The following is a 21,237-nucleotide window of genomic DNA, read 5'->3' as shown; positions in this document are numbered from 1 at the left end:
TAGAGCAATTTAAAGACCTTCAAGGGGATTTTATAAAGGAATGGCCTTCTCACTGTGTGATTCAGCGTTACTTAATGCCATGCATTTTGCATTCAACCTAACAATCTCGTGTACCAGAGTGGTACTCATCTCATCTGTATCAGTCAGGGTCCTGGTGGAGATTTAATGAAAGTTCAAAGTCACAGGCACAATTCACAAGAACACACAAGAGACGGTGAAGCATCCGGAGGCTAGGAACAGAGGGGAGCCATTAGTTACCACCCCTGAGGCTGAAAAGGCAAGAGGAGGAAGTCAGGATCCTGGGAAAGCTGGAGCTCCAGGGGAGAAGCCTCCAGGGCGTCTCGGGTCAGAGACACAACTGCTATCAGAAAAGCAGCAGGCAGTAAGGAGGGAAAATATATACCTCGACCTTTCTCTCCTCCCAGCCTCTACAGTGCCTCCCAATGGTGGACCCTCACCGGAGGCAAATGGCACGCAAGCCTAGGAGATGCAGTCCATGGGGTTAGCCTCTCGGGACACAGAGCAGCGCAGGAAAGGATGCGGGAGGTGAAGCAAACAATCAACACAGTGTCCCTGGGAAACATTGCTGCCCAGCATACGCGAGAGGCACACGCACAAAGCAGGCTGAAGCAGGGGTGGGGCAAGGGCAGAGGGCAAAGTCTGGGAAGGAGGGCAGGGGGCAAGGTCTAACCTGCTTGCTCTCTGGCCTGCAGTGTCCGTGAGCATCAACAACCTGTACCCGGGCTGTGAGAATGTGAACGTCAGGAGCCGCAGCATGATGTTCGAGCCGGGCCTCACCAAGGGGATGCTAGAGGTGTTCGGGTCCCCGTCCCACCACCCGCACTGCTCCGCCGATGACCAGTCCACAAAGGCCATCGACATCCAGAACGCCTATTTGAACGGTATGGCTCTCCCACCCCAAATGGGAAGGACCTCGAGTTTCCCCCGGGGAGCCTGGCCCAGCGGGCATCCGTCACAAAGGTTGGAAGAAGGGCCAGCGCAGAGTGATGTTGGGAGTGACCCAGGACTGAAGCATGGCCAGTTAACAGCCCCAAAAAGTAAAACTAAACCCCCTGGTGTCCCCAGCACCTGGCAAAGCACTGGGCACACAGAGGTGCTTAATAAATGACTTGAGTACATTAGTACATTTTTTAAAGTACTGCCGAACTTCCACTTGGATGGGAAATCTCATAAAATACGGTCCCACTAGCTTTTTGACATACTCGAGTTCGAAACACAAGGGCTGCTCCCCCGGAGCTCCCAGGGCCCCCAGCTGGGCCCAAGGCACTGGAACACAAGCCTCTTCGAGACACGGTCCGGAGCAGGGATAGAGCAGTTTCTCTGAGGCTGAGTTCCCACGGCTGTGAGGATATTACGAGCTGGTGTTTATTGAAGGTCCTAGTATGATGTCTAGCAGGGAGAGGCTCTCAAAAAGTGGAAATTGGGAGCATATTCATGAAGGCCCTTTTATTATACTAAACCCAGTGAAAAATAGAATACTCAGGGTGTTTACCTAAAGCAGTGGTTCTTAGACTCCAGCATACGCACAAATCCCCTGGAGGGCATGTGAAAACACAGACTTGCCAGCCCGCCCTCGAGCGTCTGATTCATCCCATCTGGGGAGTTTCTTGGTGATGCTGCTGCTGGACCAGGGACCCTAATGAAATAGAATAAAAGTCCGTGTGCATTCTGCTCTCTTAAAAGCTGAGTGTTCTCTGAGCTGCCGGGAGCAAAGCCGGCCCCGCAGCATAGGGAGAGCACCCACCACCCCTACCCTCATCCTTCGTCCTCCCCTGGCATTATCCCCGTCCCACGTCCCTCGCAGTGCTCCCCAAGCTCAAAGGGCCTATTTCTGTGTTCCAGAACTCTTCACACTAAGGCCTTAGCTGCCAGACTTAGAGGGCCATGCTCCCCAGGAGCGCCTGTGCTCTAGAAAAGCCCTATGGATCTTCCAAAATGACTCTCAACTGCAGAATTTCTGGCACAGGATAAGCACCAAGGGGAAAAATTAGGGAAAGGAAGCCTGAAATCCTATAACATAAGTGGTCCTGCCTGGCTTCCCGGAGGCCAGTGGGTAGGTGGTCACTGACCTGGTGGGATGTGGCAGCGTAGAGGTGACTGTGTCCATGTGTCTGCACAGTCATTAGGAGGTTCCGGGTGCCTAGGAACTCCAGGTCAGAATCTCACCCATGAGACTTGCGGGAAAAGCAGCCGTCCCCAGAGCTCCTGTGTGGGAGAGTGGGAGAGTAGCTGCCCCCCTACCCACACCCACAGCCTTCCTCCCCCCGCCCCTTCGGCCACCTCCCCAGCAGAGGTGGCCTCTTGGACCCAATTTCCTCACAGCTCCTCTTGCATCCTTCCTGTGCAAAGCCACTCATCAATTACTGCACCTTACACCTGTGCACGGCACCCTGCTCCCTTCTGACCGATCAAAACAGGTCTCTCACTCACCTGTGGAAGGTGAATTTAGTGACCGTTTAACCAAAATTAAGGTTACATTTCATAGTGAATATACCAATATTTGGGGGTGAAAAACATAATATATGTGTCCACGTACACCTTTCCGTGTATGCTTATAGGCATGCATATACACACACGTGTGTGGGTGTTGTGTGTGTGTGTGTGTGTGTGTGTGTGTGTGTGTGTGTACCACTCTGCGGTATTATAAGTAGATGTGCTAGAGAGAGAGATACAGATACAATAATGAAGGCATTAAGGAAAATTGATAAGCAGATACAGATATAAGTAGGTTTATGGATATAGATATTATAAAAGGCATGGATGTAAAAATAGACATAAGAAATAGGGAAATGTAAATATTCCGTATGTAGATCTATACTTAAGTAGATGCATAAATAAATAGATGAATGTCACTGTCCCTACTGGTCATCCCTAAAGTGCTGAGAAAAACTGTGATTGAAATTTGGTGGTGGTGTTTCACAATCATAATCTTTCTTTTTCTTTTTCTCTGTAGGCGTTGGCGATTTCAGTGTGTGGGAGTTCTCTGGAAATCCTGTATACTTCTGCTGTTATGACTATTTTGCTGCAAATGATCCCACGTCCATCCATGTCATCGTTTTCAGTCTAGAAGAACCCTACGAGATCCAGCTGAATCAAGTGGTTTTCTGGCTCAGTTTTCTGAAGTCTCTTGTCCCGGTTGAAGAACCCATAGGTAAGCCGAGGTGCCCCTCAGGGAGGGCGTGCCCTTCCTGCTGACCTCACACCCTGGTCACGCCCGGATCCAACAGCTTGTGGCCAACAGCTGCGGGCACCCTTGTTCCTCCTTCCTATCAGGAGATTTCAACTCTGGAAGTTTCCTAGGGCTCAGCTGTTTTTTTTTGTTCTGCAAGGAGTTGTTTCATGATTGCATATTTCTGCCACAAAGACTCGATTCTGAGCAATTCCTTGAGAGCCATTTCTTGCTTTCTTTCTATATTTTAGGGCTGTGGTCATTTTTGTTAGGTGCAAAGTGGAATACCTCTTTGACAGCTACTGTGCCTTACCTAATGGGTACATAATTAATAGAATGAGCTCTCCTTCGTTCTGTAGTTCCATCAAAAATGAAAGAAAAGGGGGCTTCCCTGGTGGCGCAGTGGTTGAGAGTCCGCCTGCCGATGCAGGGGACACGGGTTCGTGCCCCAGTCCGGGAAGATCCCACATGCCGTGGAGCGGCTGTGCCCTTGAGCCATGGCCGCTGAGCCTGCGCGTCCGGAGCCTGTGCTCCGCAGCGGGAGAGGCCACAACAGTGAGAGGCCCGCGTACCGCAAAAAAAAAAAAAAAAAGAAAGAAAGAAAAGGAACCGTGTTAACTGAATGCATTATCTTAGCCTTATCCCTAAAGGAAAAGACAGCATGGACAGACTTATTTTCATCTTTTCATACAAAAAAAGAAGCAGCCTTCCCTGATGAAATGCAAAACTCAGCAGTCATTTTGTTTTTGAAAAACTTACAATAATAAAATAAATTGGGCTAATTCCCCTCAGGGTACCTCCAATTTTGCCTTTTTTTTTTTTGCGGTACGCAGGCCTCTCACTGTTGTGGCCTCTCCCATTGCAGAGCACAGGCTCCGGACGCACAGGCTCAGTGGCCATGGCTCACGGGCCCAGCCGCTCCGCGGCATGTGGGATCTTCCCGGACCGGGGCACGAACCCGTGTCCCCTGCATTGGCAGGCGGACTCTCAACCACTGCGCCATCAGGGAAGCCCTTGCCTCTTTCTTTCTCACTCTTTTTCATGTTTTCGTTTTAAACATGCCCATAAGTGAGAGGCTCTCTGCCTGTGTGAACTGCAGGAGTCTCCCTTCTGAGCCATTTCTGTGCTGGTGCTGCATTCAGCGGGCTTGCTCTCATCTCGTAAAGGGTGTCCCCCTGGTCATCTCCTCACCATGCAAACAAGGCCTATTTGGAGGAAGATCTGAGAAGCTGCCTTATGCCCTGTGGTCGCTTCTACTCCACTTCTGAGCAATCTTCCCGGAGGCCCAGGAAATAGGCTCATTCCATTCTGGGCCAGGCCTAGGCCTTCCAGAGGTCACTCCTAGCAGCAGGCCTGGGGCCCTCGGGTCTGCGGGCAAAGTTGCATGTCCACCTGGCGAGACGGCCCAGGCCTCAGGCAGAGCACGCAACCTCAGCTGGGCAGGATGGAGGACCCACCTGTGAAACGGCTTGCTCTCTGCCCTCAGCCTTTGGCGGCAAGCTGAAGAACCCACTCCGAGTTGTCCTGGTGGCCACGCACGCCGACATCATGAACATTCCTCGTCCAGCTGGAGGCGAGTTCGGATATGACAAAGACACCTCGTTGCTGAAAGAGGTCAGGAACAGGTAAGTCGGCTGCTGCATCTTCAGGGGTGATACAGCCAAAGTCATGTGACCCAGGGAAAGGAATTAAAGAACTGAAAGGCCTCTTTGGCTTGGTCGAATTTCTTTTACCAAATACACATAATAACAAATCGAACAGAAGTAAAGGGCACATAATAAAAACCAGCAGCCTTCTCACTTCTGTCCTCGCCCCCGAGTACCCCTGCCCAGGGGTAACTCCTTTTAGTTGTTGGATGTATTTTTTTTCAGCTCTAGGGAGGAATAATTGACAAGTGAAATTGTAAGATATTTAAATGGTATGAAGCGGCGATTTGATGTGTGTGTACAATGTGAAAGGATTCTCTCCATCTCGTTAATTAACGTATCCGTCACCTCACCCATTTATCTTTTTTTTTTTTTTTTTTTTTTGGTGAGAACATCCATCAGCATTTCTCAAAATGTAACCTGCTAGTGGATCATGAAATTCATTTAGGAGGTCTGGAGTGGAGTGGAGGGGAGAAGGACGTGATGGAAAGTATCAGAGTGCATTTTGTATCAAGTATTTTTGGAGAACTTCTTTTTCACTTATAAATATGGATGTGCACAGAATCACAATGTAAACGTATCTATTTTTACTTAGTGTCTATCCCCAAAACAGTTTGAACCTGCAGTTCTATTTAATATGCTGGTAATGTGAATTCTTGGTTTATCAACTGACAACCCTTCTCTGTTATCTTCCTGATGTGAGAAATAGGGCTTCTACTAAGATTTTAGATCTAAGGTGTTATTTCATACTCATCCCTCTGTTCTCACTCCATCAACCTGCAGAAGCATCTCTTCTTCTGCCTTGTAAAGTGAGTGCATTAGGCCTCCCCTTTCCTGCATCGGGGGAAGCTGTTTCCCCCGTTTTGTGGAAGCTGGGGCGCCTGTCTGCACCCGGAGCAGGCGGTGTCCCCAGGCCTCCACCCCAGGGTGACGTTACAGAGTCCAGCCAACAGCAGGTGTGGGGTGTCTCTACAAGGCCACCAGAACTTCCTTGCCTCCCATCAACCTTTTGGGCCAGCAGGAGCCTGGCCCTCTGTGGAAACACCCAGTGAGACTGTGTCACTCTGAGGAGGTCACTGCTCTTTCCTTAGGTTTGGGAACGATCTTCACATTTCAAATAAGCTGTTCGTTCTGGATGCCGGGGCTTCTGGGTCTAAGGACATGAAGGTACTTCGAAATCACCTGCAAGAAATACGGAGCCAGATTGTTTCGGTGAGTATACCTGGGGAGGGCTGGACCCAACCTTCCCCCGGACCATCCAGTGACCCAGGAGTTGGGCCTCTTTGTGTGGCCCTCTGGGTTTGGTCTGGTTTTCATGGGACCCAGTACGCGGTGTCTGCATGGCCATGTTTTTATCCTGTTACCCTGGGGTAAGGAAGGAAGAGTAGAGAAACAAGGAGAGATGGCCATGAGATGAAGCGTTGTTATGGGCAAGGTTAGAGTATATGAAATTCTGACAGTTTGGGTTGTTTGTTTAAAAGTAAAATTGTTTGTTAGAAATTACAAAAGCAATGCAAAAGTGACTTATTGTGAAATATTTGGGAAATGCAGAAAAGTAGGAAAACCGTCACCAACAAAATTCACTGAAGAGCATAACATAATAGCTGTCCAAATGGAATAAGGTGGCGTTCTTGGATGGCAAGACTTTATTACTAAGTGTTTCATTTTCCCAAGTTATATAAACTTCATACAGTTCCAGTCAGCATCTGAATGGGGTTGAGGAGATTGGGTTTTTGTCTTAAAATTTCAATAGAAGAATAAATGAAACATGTTATAAAGGCTCTGTAATCAATAAACCAATAAATAATTGGAATAGATTAGTGAGTGTCGAAGTAAATCAGAACATCTGCAGAAATTTAATAGACAACATAGATGTTATTTAAAGTTAATGGAGAAAATGTTTATTTAATAAATGATCTGGCACACCTGGCTGTTTGCCTAGAAGGAAATGAGGTTGAACTCCTGCTTACTACATAGCGCAAAAATAGACTGTAGGCAGATTAAAGCTTTTAAATGTAAAAAATAAAGTAATATCTTGATGGAAATGCAAGATCATTTATTTTTAAAATAACTTAGAAGTGCTTTGAGAAACCTTTTCAGCCAAGTTAGAAAACCTCAGAAGTTTTCAAAGAAAATACACCAATATTTTGTCAAATACATTTGACAACATAGAAGATTTTTCTGGCCAATAAATTCCATAAACAAAGTTAAAAGGTGAGATAGATTGGGGAAAAAATATTCTCAATGCACCTGGCGTATAAAAGGTTGCTATCCATAATATTCAAAAAGCTGTCTGAAATGGGTAAGACATGGGCAAATATCCCAATGGAAAACTCCTAAAACAAAATGCTCCGGGGACTGTTCCTGCTTCTAAGCTCGAGTGTAACAAGGAGGACATGGCTCTCGCTCCCCTGCATGGCAGGTGCCATCTTTAGTAATAACTCACCGTTTGCCTGATAGAAGTGCTGTGCTTACAATACCAGGCTCCGGTTCTAGACATGCTTTTGGAATTTTCAGGAACCCTCTCCTCTCTCGTGAAGCCTGACCCTCGCTTTCTAAAGGGGGGTACGTTACGGCAGAGTCAGTGGGCAGGGTAAAGCCTAGAGGGCTCTGGAGAACCTGGTCACGGAAACCAGTGGGTGGCGATCGGGAACAGTGGTCTGTGGCTGGCTCAGCGCCTGCTCACCAGGTGGGATGAGGGCCTGTGCTCCCTGAAGAGTCTTGAGCTGGGGTGTGGCATGATGTCTGCTTCACATCCCGCACACACCCAACTTCTGCGGTCAGGCAGATGAAACTCACCAAACAAACTGCCTTTATCCCTGGGAATATTGTTCGTTGAATAGGGAGTGGAATTTAGGGGGTGTAAAAGATGAGATTCGAGAAGGGACTGCCTGATTAATGATGCAGTGCAGTGTATGGCTCGTGGCGTTTTTAACTAGGAAAGTGTGCTGATTATGAGTCTGTAACATAGACTGATTTATTTAACCAAGTTAAGAGCTTAAAAACTCATTTCAAGCCAATTACCAAGAACTAATCAAATTTGAAATATTTCAACAGTAATCCCCATGAATACCTAATTTACTGGTAAAAAGCCATCTAATGTTGATAATGATACTCTCTTTTCCTGTCTCTTCGTTCATAAAGCGGCCATCACCTGGCTGAAACCCTCACTCCAAGAGAGGGAGGGAGGAAAACATTAGGACTTCATGAACGTTAGTTAATTGAGTCCACAATGCCAAAGCCATTTTTTGTGAATCCTTGCCATCTATTTAAGACGAGCAGTGGAAATGAAAGCCTCTATAAAATTTTATATTTGTTAAATAGATTCTGCTTAAAGGCAACACTGAAAAAACAAAACTGCCCCAGTACTTAACCAAAAATCACTGGCGCATCCGAAGAATTACATGCAACAGTGCAGATGTGAGCGGCATCATTTTGTGCCGGCTCCTCCTGAGTCCCCACAGCTGTGCGTTGACCTGCCTGTACTGCATGTTCTAGGTCTGCCCTCCAATGACTCACCTGTGTGAGAAAATCATCTCCACCCTGCCCTCCTGGAGGAAGCTCAACGGGCCCAACCAGCTGATGTCATTGCAGCAGTTTGTGTACGACGTGCAGGACCAGCTGAACCCCCTGGCCAGCGAGGTGGACCTCCGGCGCATCGCCCAGCAGCTCCACAGTGCCGGCGAGGTGAGGGCTCCAGCCCTGGCAAGGGTCTGGGAGGGGGCCCTGGGATGCATTTCCAGTGTCTGAGTGGGCTGAGCAGTGGGCTGAGCTGCGGAGGCCGAGTGGCAACTGCCTATTACCCATGATGTTTCCAGACGTGCGACTATCACAGGAAGGCTCCAGTGATTCCCCGAACTGCGGTTCTTTGCTCTCCTGTTCACCTTAAGAGCTGTTGTTTCGTCTTGCTTTGGTTGGTTTGTTTTCCGGCTTCTCTTAGTTTGGGAGCACAGTTCCTGCTACACTGGGTGACGGGGCCTCTCCTCTCTCTCCCTGGGGCAGCTGATGCTTAGCTGTGATTCCTGCAGCCTTCAGGATGGCTGCTCTCCATGGAGTGTATCAGCTCCAAACAGACCTCTTGGGCTCACAGACAATCAAGAAATAGTAGTGATGTATCTTCAAGGAGAGAACGTGTGGAGACACTAAGACACGGCAAGCAGTGATCCCCAGAAATGACCAAGAGATAGGAATCTCTCTTCCTGGTTCAGCTCTGGGGTGCAGTTTGGGAACCCTGTTCTAATTGCTTCATATGCTGCCTGTTCCTCTCAACGGGGCATAGCCTTCACGTTCTTCCATCATGTGAAATCAGGAGACAGTGTAAGCTAGTATGGGCTAAGACAGTTCTGATTATGAAAAACCAGAAGCAGTTCCAGGAATTTTGCAAACCAGAAGCTTCCCTGCCCAGTCTCAGGTGCCATGTGTGGCCCTTGGCCATGGATTACATAGGTTTGAAATTCTACTTGAATCAAGAAGCCAGCGACCCTAAAAACTAGAGCCTCAAGCAGTGATTGTGTCAGTCTTTAAATTCCAATGAAACTACCGGCTAATCTACTGGCCCCTCCAGCAGTACTTTTTTTTTTTTTTTTTTGGTAACATCTTTATTGGAGTATAATTGCTTTACAATGCTGTGTTATTTTCTGCTTTATAACAGAGTGAATCAGCTATATGTATACATATACCCCCATATCCCCTCCCTCTTGCATCTCCCTCCCGCCCTCCCTATACCACCCCTCTAGGTGGTCACAAAGCACGGAGCTAATCTCCCTGTGGTATGCGGCTGCTTCCCACTAGCTATCTATTTTACATTTGGTAGTGTATATATATGTCCATGCCACTCGTCCCAGCTTACCCTTCCCCCTCCCCATGTCCTCAAGTCCATTCTCTACGTCTGCGTCTTTATTGCTGTCCTGCCCCTAGGTTCTTCAGAATGATTTTCTTTTTTTTTTTTAGATTCCATATATGTGTGTTAGCATACGGTATTTGTTTTTCTCTTTCTGACTTACTTCACTCTGTATGACAGACTCTAGGTCCATCCACCTCACTACAAATAACTCAATTTCGTTTCTTTTTATGGCTGAGTAATATTCCATTGTATATATGTGCCACATCTTCTTTATCCATTCATCTGTCGATGGACACTTAGGTTGCTCCCATGTCCTGGCTATTGTAAATAGAGCTGCAGTGAACATTGTGGTACATGACTCTTTTTGAATTTTGGTTTTCTCAAGGTATATGCCCAGTAATGAGATTCCTGGGTCGTGTGGTAGTTTATTTTCAGTTTTTTAAGGAACCTCCATACTGTTCTCCATAGTGGTTGTATAAATCTATATTCCCGCAAACGGTGCAAGAGGGTTCCCTTTTCTCCACACCCTCTCCAGCATTTATTGATTGTAGATTTTTTGATGATGACCATTCTGACTGGTGTGAGGTGATACCTCATTGTGGTTTTGATTTGCATTTCTCTAATGACTAGTGATGTTAAGCATCCTTTCATGTGTTTGTGGGCAATCTGTATATCTTCTTTAGAGAAATGTCTATTTAGTTCTTCTGCCCATTTTTGGATTGGGTTGTTTGTTTTTTTGATATTGAGCTGCATGAGCTGCTTGTACATTTTGGAGATTAATCCTGTGTCAGTTGCTTCATTTGCAAATATTCTCTCCCATTCTGAGGGTTGTCTTTTCGTCTTGTTTATGTTTTCCTTTGCTGTGCAAAGCTTTTAAGATTCATTAGGACCCATTTGTTTATTTTTGGTTTTATTTCCATTTCTCTAGGAGGTGTGTCAAAAAGGATCTTGCTGTGATTTATGTCATAGAGTGTTCTGCCTGTGTTTTCCTCTAAGAGTTTGATAGTGTCTGCCTTACATTTAGGTCTTTAATACACTTTGAGTTTATTTTTGTGTATGGTGTTAGGGAGTGATCTAATTTCATTCTTTTACATGTAGCTGTCCAGTTTTCCCAGCACCACTTATTGAAGAGGCTGTCTTTTCTCCATTATATATTCTTGCCTCCTTTATCAAAAATAAGGTGGCCATATGTGCGTGGGTTTATCTCTGGGCTTTCTATCCTATTCCATTGATCTATATTTCTGTTTTTGTGCTAGTACCATACTGTCTTGATTACTGTAGCTTTGTAGTATAGTCTGAAGTCAGGGAGCCTGATTCCTCCAGCTCCGTTTTTCTTTCTCAGGATTGCATTGGCTATTCAGGGTCTTTTGTGTTTCCAAAGAAATTGTGAAATTTTTTGTTCTAGTTCTGTGAAGAATGTCATTGGTAGTTTGATAGGCATTGCATTGAATCTGTAGATTGCTTTGGGTAGTATAGTCATTTTCACAATGTTGATTCTTCCAATCCAAGAACATGGTATATCTCTCCATCTGTTTGTATCATCTTTTTTCTTTCATCAGTGTCTTATAGTTTTCTGCATACAGGTCTTTTGTCTCCTTAGGTAGGTTTATTCCTAGGTATTTCATTCCTTAGTATATAGGAATGCAAGAGATTTCTGTGCATTAACTTTGTATCCTGCTACTTTACCAAATTCGTTGATTAGCTCTAGTATTTTTCTGGTAGCATCTTTAGGATTCTCTATGCATAGTATCATGTCATCTGCAAACAGTGACAGCTTTACTTCTTCTTTTCTGTCTTGGATTCCTTTTACTTCTTTTTCTTCTCTGATTGCTGTGGCTAAAACTTCCAAAATTATGTTGAATAATAGTGGTGAGAGTGGACAACCTTGTCTTTTTCCTGAGCTTAGGGGAAATGGTTTCAGTTTTTCACCATTGGGAACAATGTTGGCTGTGGGTTTGTCATCTATGGCTTTTATTATGTTGAGCTAAGTTCCCTCTGTGCCTACTTTCTGAAGGGTTTTTTATCATAAATGGGTGTTGAATTTTGTCAAAAGCTTTTTATGCATCTACTGAGATGATCATATTTTTTTTCTCCTTCAGTTTGTTAATATGGTTTGGTTTTCCTCCTTCAGTTTGTTAATATACTTTATCACATTGATTGACTTGCATATATTGAAGAATCCTTGCCTTCCTGGGGTAAACCCCACTTGATCATGGTGTATGATCCTTTTAATGTGCTGTTGGATTCTCTTTGCTAGTATTTTGTTGAGGATTTTTGCATCTATGTTCATCAGTGATAATTGGCTTGTAGTTTTCTTTCTTTGTGACATCTTGGTCTGGTTTAGGTATCAGGGTGATGGTGGCCTCGTAGAATGCGTTTGGGAGTGTTCCTCCCTCTGCTATATTTTGAAAGAGTTTGAGAAGGATAGGTGTTAGCTCTTCTCTAAATGTTTGATAGAATTCGCCTGTGAAGCCATCTGGTCCTGGGCTTTTGTTTGTTGGAAGATTTTTAATCACAGTCTCAATGTCAGTGTTTGTGATTGGTCTGTTCATATTTTCTATTTCTTCCTGGTTCAGTCTCGGAAAGTTGTTAATTTCTAAGAATTTGTCCATTTCTTCCAGGTTGTCCATTTTATTGGCATATAGTTGCTTGTAGTAATCTCTCATGATCCTTTGTATTTCTGCAGTGTCAGTTGTTACTTCTCCTTTTTCATTTCCCATTCTATTGATTTGAGTCTTCTCCTCTTTTTTCTTGATGAATCTGCCTAAAGGTTTATCAATTTTGTTTATCTTCTCAAAGAACCAGCTTTTAGTTTTACTGATCTTTGCTATCATTTCCTTCATTTGTTTTTCATTTATTTCTGATCTGATCTTTATGATTTCTTTCCTTCTTCTAACTTTGGGGTTTTTTGTTCTTCTTTCTCTAATTGCTTTAAGTGTAAGGTTAGCTTGTTAATTTAAGATGTTTCTTGTTTCTTGAGGTAGGATTGTATTTCTATAAACCTCCCTCTTAGAACTGCTTTTCTTGCATCCCATAGGTTTTGGATCATCCTGTTTTCATTGTCATTTGTTCCTAGGTATTTTTTGATTTCCTCTTTGATTTCTTCAGTGATCTCTTCGTTGATTAGCAGTGTATTGTTTAGCCTTCATGTGTTTGTATTCTTTACAGATTTTTTCTGTAATTGATATCATTGTGGTCGGAAAAGATACTTGACATGATTTCAATTTTCTTAAATTTACCAAGGCTTGATTTGTGACCTAAGATATGATCTATCCTGGAGAATGTTCCATGAGCACTTGAGAAGAAAGTGTATTCTCTTGTTTTTGGGTAGAATGTCCCATAAATATCAATTAAGTCCATCTTGTTTAATGTATCATTTAAAGCTTGTGTTTCCTTACTTATTTTCATTTTGGACTATCTGTCCGTTGGTGAGAGTGGGGTGTTAAAGTCCCCCACTATTATTGTATTACTGTTGATTTCCCCTTTTATGGCTGTTAGCATTTGCCTTATGTATTGAGGTGCTCCTATGTTGGGTGCATAAATATTTACAGTTGTTATATCTTCTTCTTGGATTGATCCCTTGATCATTATGCAGTGTCCTTCTTTGTCTCTTATAATAGTCTTTATATTAAAGTCTATTTTGTCTGATATGAGAATTGCTACTCCAGCTTTCTTTTGATTTCCATTTTCATGGAATAGCTTTTTCCATCCCCTCACTTTCAGTCTGTATGTGTCACTAGGTCTGAAGTGGGTCTCTTGTAGACAGCATATATACGGGTCTTGTTTTTGTATCCATTCAGCCAGTCTGTGTCTTTTGGTTGGAGCATTTAATCCATATTACCATTTTCTTAATTGTTTTGGGTTTGTTATTGCAGGTCTTTTCCTTCTCTTGTGTTTCCTGTCTAGAGAAGTTCCTTTAGTATTTGTTGTAAAGCTGGTTTGGTGGAGCTGAATTCTTTTAGCTTTTGCTTATCTCTAAAGGTTTTAATTTCTCTGTCGAATCTGAATGACATCCGTGCTGGGTAGAGTAAACTTGGTTGTAGGTTTTTCCCTTTCATCACTTTAAATATGTCCTGCCACTCCCTCTGGCTTGCAGAGTTTCTGCTGAAAGATCAGCTGTTAACCTTTTGGCAATTTCTTTGTATGTTATTTGTTGTTTTTCCCTTGCTGCTTTTAATATTTTTTCTTTGTATTTAATTTTTGACAGTTTGATTAATATGTGTCTTGGAGTGTTTCTCCTTGGGTTTATCCTGTTTGGGACGCTCTGTGCTTCCTGGACTTGATTAACTATTTCCTTTCCCATATTAGGGAAGTTTTCAACTATAATCTCTTCAAATATTTTCTCAGTCCCTTTCTTTTTCTCTTCTTTTTCTGGGACCCCTATAATTCGAATGTTGGTGCGTTTAATGTTGTCCCAGAGGTCTCTGAGTCTGTCCTCAGTTCTTTTCATTTTTTTCTTTTTCTTTATTCTGCTCTGCAGTAGTTATCTCCAGTATTTTATCTTCCAGGTCACTTATCCGTTCTTCTGCCTCAGTTATTCTGCTATTGATCCCTTCTAGAGAATTTTGAATTTCACTTATTGTGTTGTTCATCATCGTTTGTTTGCTCTTTAGTTCTTCTAGGTCCTTGTTCAACGTTTCTTGCATTTTCTCCATTCTATTTACAAGATTTTGGATCATCTTTACTATCATTAATCTGAATTCTTTTTCAGGTAGACTGCCTATTCCCTCTTCATTTGTTTGATCTGGTGGGTTTTTACCTTGCTCCTTCATCTGCTGTGTGTTTCTCTGTCTTCTCATTTTTCTTAACTTACTGTGTTTGGGGTCTCCTTTTCGCAGGCTGCAGGTTCGTAGTTCCTGTTGTTTTTGGTGTCTGCCCCCAGTGGCTAAGGTTGGTTCAGTGGGTTGTGTAGGCTTCCTGGTGGAGGGGACTAGTCCCTGTGTTCTGGTGGATGAGGCTGGATCTTGTCTTTCTGGTGGGCATGACCGCGTCCAGTGGTGTGTGTTGGAGTAACTGTGAACTTATTATGATTTTAGGCAGTCTCTCTGCTGATGGGTGGGTTTGTGTTCCTGTCTTGCTAGTTGTTTGGCATAGGGTATCCAGCCCTGGAGCTTGCTGGTCATTGAGTGGAGCTGGGTCTTAGCGTTGAGATGGAGATCTCTGGGAGAGCTTTCGCCATTTGATATTATGTGGAGCTGGGAGGTCTCTGGTGGACCAATGTCCTGAACTCGGCTCTCCCACCTCAGAGGCACAGGCCTGACACCCAGTCCGGAGCACCAAGTCAGCCACACGGCTCAGAAGAAAAGGCACAAAAAAAGAAAGAAAGGAAGGAAGGGAGAGGGGGAGGGAGCGAGGGAGGAAGGAAGGAAAATAAAGTCATTAAAATAAAAAAATTTATTAAAAATTTTAAAACAATTTTAAGTAATATTCAAAAAAAGAAAGAAGAGAGCAACCAAAAAATCAAATCCACCAATGATAACAAGCACTAAAAACTATACTAAAAAAGAAAAAAATAGACGGAACCCTAGGACAAATGGTAAAAGCAAAGCTATACAGACAAAATCACACAAAGAAGCATATACATACACACTCACAGAAAGAGAAAAAGGAAAAAAATATATATATCTATATATAAAAAGAAAAGGAAGAGAGCAACCAAATCAATAAATAAGTCTACCAATGATAATAAACTCTAAATACTAAACTACAATAAACATAAAACCAGAAACAAATTAGATGCAGAAACCAAACCCCAAGTCTACAGTTGCTCCCAAAGTCCACCGCCTCAATTTTGGGATGGTTTGTTTTCTATTCAGGTATTCCAGAGATGCAGGGTACGTCAAGTTGATTGTGGAGATTTAATCCGCTGCTCCTGAGGTTGCTGGGAGAGATTTCCCTTTCTCTTTGTTCGCACAGCTCCTGGGGTTCAGCTTTGGGTTTGGCCCTGCCTCTGCGTGTAGGTCGCCTGAGCGTGTCTGTTCTTCGCTCAGACTGGCCAGGGTTAAAGTAGCAGCTGATTAGGGGTCTCTGGCTCACTCAGGCCGGGGGGAGGGAGGGGTACAGAATACGGGGCGATCCTGCGGCAGGCAGAGGCCGGCGTGACGTTGCAACAGCCTGCGGCGCACCATGTGTTCTCCCGGGGAAGCTGTCCCTGGATCACGGAACCCTGGCGGTGGCAGGCTGCACAGCCTCCCAGGAGGGGAGGTGTGGATAGTGTCCTGTGCTTGCACACAGGTTTCTTGCTGGCTGCAGCAGCAGCCTTAGCATCTCATGCCCGTCTCTGGGGTCTGCGCTGATAGCCGCGGCTTGCTCCCATCTCTGGAGCTCGTTTAGGCGGTGCTTTGAATCCCCTCTCCTCGTGCACCCCAAAACAATGGTCTCTTGACTCTTAGGCATGTCCAGACTTTTTCCCGGACTCCCTCCCGGCTAGCTGTGGCGCACTAGCCCCCTTCAGGCTGCGTTCACTCAGCCAACCCCAGTCCTCTCCCTGGGGTCTGACCTCCGAAGCCCGAGCCTCAGCTCCCAGCCCCCACCTGTCCCAGCGGATGAGCAGACAAGCCTCTCGGGCTGGTGAGTGCTGGTCGGCCCCGATCCTCTGTGCGGGAATCTCTCCACTTTGCCCTCTGCACCCCTGTTGCTGCGCTTCTCCGTGACTCCGAAGCTTCCCTCCCGCCCACCCCCTGTCTCCTCCAGTGAAGGGGCTTCCTAGTGTGTGGAAACTTTCCCTCCTTCACAGCTCCGTCCCAGAGATGCAGGTCCTGTCCCTATTCTTTTGTCTCTGTTTTTTTCTTTTGCCCTACCCAGGTACATGGGGGAGTTTCTTGCCTTTTGGGAGGTCTGAGCTCTTCTGTCAGCGTTCAGTAGGTGTTCTGTAGGAGTTGTTCCACATGTAGATGTATTTCTGATGTATTTGTGGGGAGGAGGGTGATCTCCATGTCTTACTCCTCCGCCATCTTGAAGGTCTCTCCAGCGGTACTTTAAATGATCGAATCCAAGGGTGGGGATAAGCAAGGGATCAAACCTTACCTTGTAATATAGTGCTAGATATAAAAATATATATTGTAACCATAATAATAAACTCACTCTTTTCAATACAGTATTCTCTTGCCTTGTGGCATTTGCCAGTAATTTTCTAGCTCATAGTGATTAATCCACATTATTTGACAACACATCCCTCCTTGCCCTTGAGACGTTAATAAGTAAATGAAGGCAGAATGAAAAAGAAGGGAAATCTAAATCAGGTGGCCCCCATTCTCATTGGCCTCCAGCCCCTCCTCCAGTACTATTCCTGCCCTCTAGTAAGTAATCTAAGGATCTTTTCAGATTTCATCAGTTGTCCTGTCTTTTTTCGGCTCAGGATCCCACACTGCACTCAGTCATCTGTCTCCTTAGTCTCCTCCAATACGGGACAGTTTATCAGTCTGTCTTTTGTGACCCTGAGGAGATAGTTGTGTCTAGGACTGAATTGCAGGCAGTATTCCACCAAATGCCTTACCAAAAATTAAGTAGATACTGCTCTACATTCCAGAAATGTACACTCGAAGTCTCAATTTTGAACAGAATCATATCTACAAGGCATCTCAAAGATTTAAACCAGACTGTGGGGAGAAAAGTACTTCTGGTGCAAACAGGTCCAGGGTCTCAGCCTCCACGTGAGCACAGAGTCCACCTTGGATCACCATTCTTTGTAGAACTAGCCCAGAGTAGGGAGGGAAGGGAGGGAGGGGTAAGTGTTCTGTAAAGGGGAAAGTTGCCACTTTTTTCTTTCTGACTTCTGCTTTTTAAAGAAATGAATGTGACAGGAAAAGCTTAAGTCCCTTTTGGCCACCTCTCGCCACTTTCCTCTCTCCCCACTCCAGGGCCAACCACTGTCATGGTAGCGTATCTTTCTAGACCTTTTTTATATGTGTGTGTGTTAAAAATTTACCTAACAGTCTAATATTGTAACATTCTGAATCTTTTTTGAAAAATTTCAAGCATTCAGAGAACTTAGAAGACTAGTACAATATCTCCTCATATCCTCGACACCTAATTTAACCAGTTGTTTACATTTTGCTACCTTTGCTTTATCTCTTTCTCTTCTATTTCTTTATTTGCTTTGCAAACATTATGACCTTTCACCCCTAAAAAATTTAGCTTGTACCTCCTAAGGAAAAGGACATTCTCCCACATAACCACAATATAATTGATTATTACTTCCTGGAAACATAACATTGCTATAATACTATTGTTGAATTTATAGTCCTCATTCAAGTGCTTGCCACTTGTCCCAGTAATTTCATTTATAGCTAATGTTATTCATTTGTGTATTTATCTGGGGACTCAGAATCCAGTCAAAACTCACCCATTGCATTTGGCTACCCTCTCTCTCCCTCTCTCTCTCTCTCTGTGTGTGTCTTTTATTACATTGACCTTTTATAAGGGTCAAAGGTAGTCTTTTCAGAATCTCCCTTCTGACATTGCCAAGCTGGTTTTTTGGCTCAGTATTGATTTTTGAGATCTGTCCATATGAATGTGCTGAGTCATTCCTTACAATATCTGCACAGATTTCATCCCTGCTCAGGCCCTTTAGTGCTCCGAGCAGCTGAAGCATCTGGCCATTTAGGTTCCTATGAGTGACTTCCCGTTGTCCCCTCTGGCAGATCAACATCATGCAGAGTGAAACCGTCCAGGACGTGCTGCTCCTAGACCCCCGCTGGCTCTGCTCCAACGTTCTGGGGAAGCTGCTCTCCGTCGAGACCCCACGGGCCCTGCACCATTACCGGGGCCGCTACACCATGGAGGACGTCCAGCGCCTGGTGCCCGACAGCGACGTGGAGGAGCTGCTGCAGATTCTCGATGCCATGGATATCTGCGCCCGGGACCTGAGCAGCGGTACCATGGTGGACATCCCCGCCCTGATCAAGACTGACAACCTGCACCGGTCCTGGACGGATGAGGAGGACGAGGTGCGGGTCTACGGCGGCGTGCGCGTCGTCCCCGTGGAGCACCTCACGCCCTTCCCGTGCGGCATCTTTCACAAGGTGCAGGTGAACCTGTGCAGGTGGATCCACCAGCAGAGCGTGGAGGGAGACGCGGACATCCGCCTGTGGGTGAACGGCTGCAAGATTGCCAACCGTGGGGCCGAGCTGCTGGTGCTTCTGGTCAACCACGGCCAGGGCATCGAGGTCCAGGTTCGCGGTCTGGAGACGGAAAAGATCAAGTGCTGCCTCCTGCTGGACTCGGTGTGCAGCACCATCGAGAACGTCATGGCCACCACGCTGCCCGGGCTGCTGACGGTGAAGCACTACCTGAGCCCCCAGCAGCTGAGAGAGCACCACGAGCCCGTCATGATCTACCAGCCGCGAGACTTCTTCCGGGCACAGACCCTCAAGGAGACCTCGCTGACTAACACCATGGGCGGGTACAGGGAGAGCTTCAGCAGCATCATGTGCTTCGGCTGTCACGACGTCTATTCGCAGGCCAGCCTGGGCATGGACATCCATGCATCAGATCTGAACCTCCTGACCCGGAGGAAACTCAGTCGCCTGCTGGACCCACCTGATCCCATGGGGAAGGACTGGTGCCTTCTCGCCATGAACTTGGGTCTCCCCGACCTTGTGGCAAAGTACAACACCAACAACGGGTCTCCCAAGGAGTTCCTCCCGAGCCCGGTCCACGCCCTGCTCCGGGAATGGACCTCCTACCCCGAGAGCACGGTCGGCATCCTCATGTCCAAACTGAGGGAGCTGGGGCGCCGGGATGCGGCGGACTTCCTACTGAAGGCGTCCTCTGTGTTCAAAATCAACCTCGACGGCAACGGCCAGGAGGCCTACGCCTCAAGCTGCAACAGTGGCACGTCTTATAATTCCATTAGCTCGGTCGTGTCCCGGTGAGGGCAGCCTTTGGCTTGGGCAGGGTCTCTTCCAACTGCAGAGGCAAGGGGGACACAGCCCATCTTTCCCACTGCAGATTCTGGTGCGTCCTTTCCTACGCCCACATCCTGAAGGACGCCACCCTCCCTTCCGCTTCACCTATTTCTCTGCTACTACCTCCCTCCTCTCACACATTGCGTTGTGTGTGAAGGGTCTTTCTAGTTTAAGAACAGACCCTATCCTTTCCTTTGGCCATTTGAAAAGCTAGCCTCCCTCCATCTCTCATCCTCTAGTACCTTGCTTCTTACTGATAATTTTACTGGAATTCCTAACTTTTCAATGAAATTTTTTTAAACTATTATATTGATTGTCCTTTTTAAAAAAAAAGTGCACATTTATCCAAAATGTGTATTTCTTATACTTTTTTCTTTGTTATACCATGTCCTCAGCTTATCTCTTTTATATTTGTAGGAAAAACTCCCATGTAAGGAATCCCACTGTATGATTTATAAACAGACAATATGTGAGTGCCTTTTGCAGAAGAGGGTGTGTTTGAAATCATCCAAGTCAGCCCGGAGCTGTCGCGAAAGAAACGCTCCCTCTCTGTCTCTTGCTGTATGCTGATCATCGCCAGAGGTGCTGCACCCGAGGTTTTTTTTTTTTTTTTTTTTTTGGCAATTTTTGTGTTTCCTTTGACAAGGAAAGGGGAGAAAGAAACCTCCTCTAGAGCAATTTCATGGCCAGTGTTGTTGCTACGATAAGACATGTTTGTGTTTGCTTTTGTTTCAACGTCCGTGTGAACATCCACGTGGAACCTACAGACTGTCACGCTTCATCATCCCCTGTCATCTCAGGTAGAAGGCTGACACTGTTTTAGGGAGCCAAGACCTGTGTGAGAATTCAGAAGACCCCCGACTCATGATCTGTGGCAGTTTGTTGTCATTTGTGCATAGCAGATGGTTCTCCACATTTAGATCCTGGTTTGATAACTTCCTGTACTTGAAGTCTCAAAAAGAAAATAAAGGAAGCAAGTTTTCTTGCAGTGATTTTAAATTGTGATAGAGTTTTAAATCGAAATAAGGGAACATGTCCTAATTCTTCTGTCCTGAGAAGCATGTAATTTTAATGTTATATCATATGTATATATATATATGCAGTATGTATATACATATATATTAATACAGGTATTTTTACTTAATCTATAAGATGTAGTAAAAAAGGTTTTCTTTTCTTTTTAGTTTTTTTTTCTTTTCCTTTTTTTTTTTTTAATAAATAAACTGTTGCTTGTTGCATTAGTTTGTTGGTGTTTAATTCAAAAGGGATTCTTTTTCTTTGTTTTGTTTTCATTTGCCAGTACCCCACCTCGTGGGACAAACCAGTCCAGAAAGTGATTAAACCTAAACTCTCAGGGGTGGAAATCAACCCAGTTTATTAGGTACTTAATTATTACTAAAGTTGGGAATGGTGTGGGGAAGCAGAAAGAACTCAGGTGATTTCACATGTATTTCTTTTTAATATTTTTATTTTTATTTATTTTTGGCTGCGTTGGGTCTTTGTTGCTTAGTGCAGGCTTTCTGTAGTTGCAGCAAGCGGGGGCTACTCTTCGTTGCGGTGCACAGGCTTTTCATTGTGGTGGCTTCTCTTGTTGCGGAGCACGGGCTCTAGGTATGCGGCTTCAGTAGTTGTGGCACACGGGCTTCAGTA

General features: G+C 45.1%; 1 protein-coding gene across 4 annotated transcripts in view; it reads left to right on the top strand.

Annotated features, from left to right (window-relative positions):
* The window catches only part of DAPK1 (death associated protein kinase 1), a 209,652-nt gene extending 188,827 nt beyond the window's left edge, over positions 1–20,825 (top strand). For all 4 annotated transcript variants that reach the window (XM_033411366.2, XM_049710899.1, XM_033411367.2 and 1 more), the window contains exons 21-27: positions 714–902; positions 2,975–3,172; positions 4,677–4,815; positions 5,928–6,048; positions 8,335–8,523; positions 18,322–19,550; positions 20,005–20,825. In XM_033411366.2, coding sequence (XP_033267257.1) covers positions 714–902; positions 2,975–3,172; positions 4,677–4,815; positions 5,928–6,048; positions 8,335–8,523; positions 18,322–19,550; positions 20,005–20,038 — 2,099 coding nt within the window. In that variant the 3' untranslated portion in view covers positions 20,039–20,825. The remainder of the gene's footprint in view (positions 1–713; positions 903–2,974; positions 3,173–4,676; positions 4,816–5,927; positions 6,049–8,334; positions 8,524–18,321; positions 19,551–20,004) is intronic.
* Positions 20,826–21,237: the final 412 nt, after the last annotated feature.

This window comes from Orcinus orca, chromosome 6 (assembly GCF_937001465.1).
Source record: "Orcinus orca chromosome 6, mOrcOrc1.1, whole genome shotgun sequence".
NCBI classification, from domain to species: domain Eukaryota; kingdom Metazoa; phylum Chordata; class Mammalia; order Artiodactyla; family Delphinidae; genus Orcinus; species Orcinus orca.
Note: the sequence above shows the minus strand (reverse complement) of the source record. Positions and strands in the feature narration are given on the sequence as shown.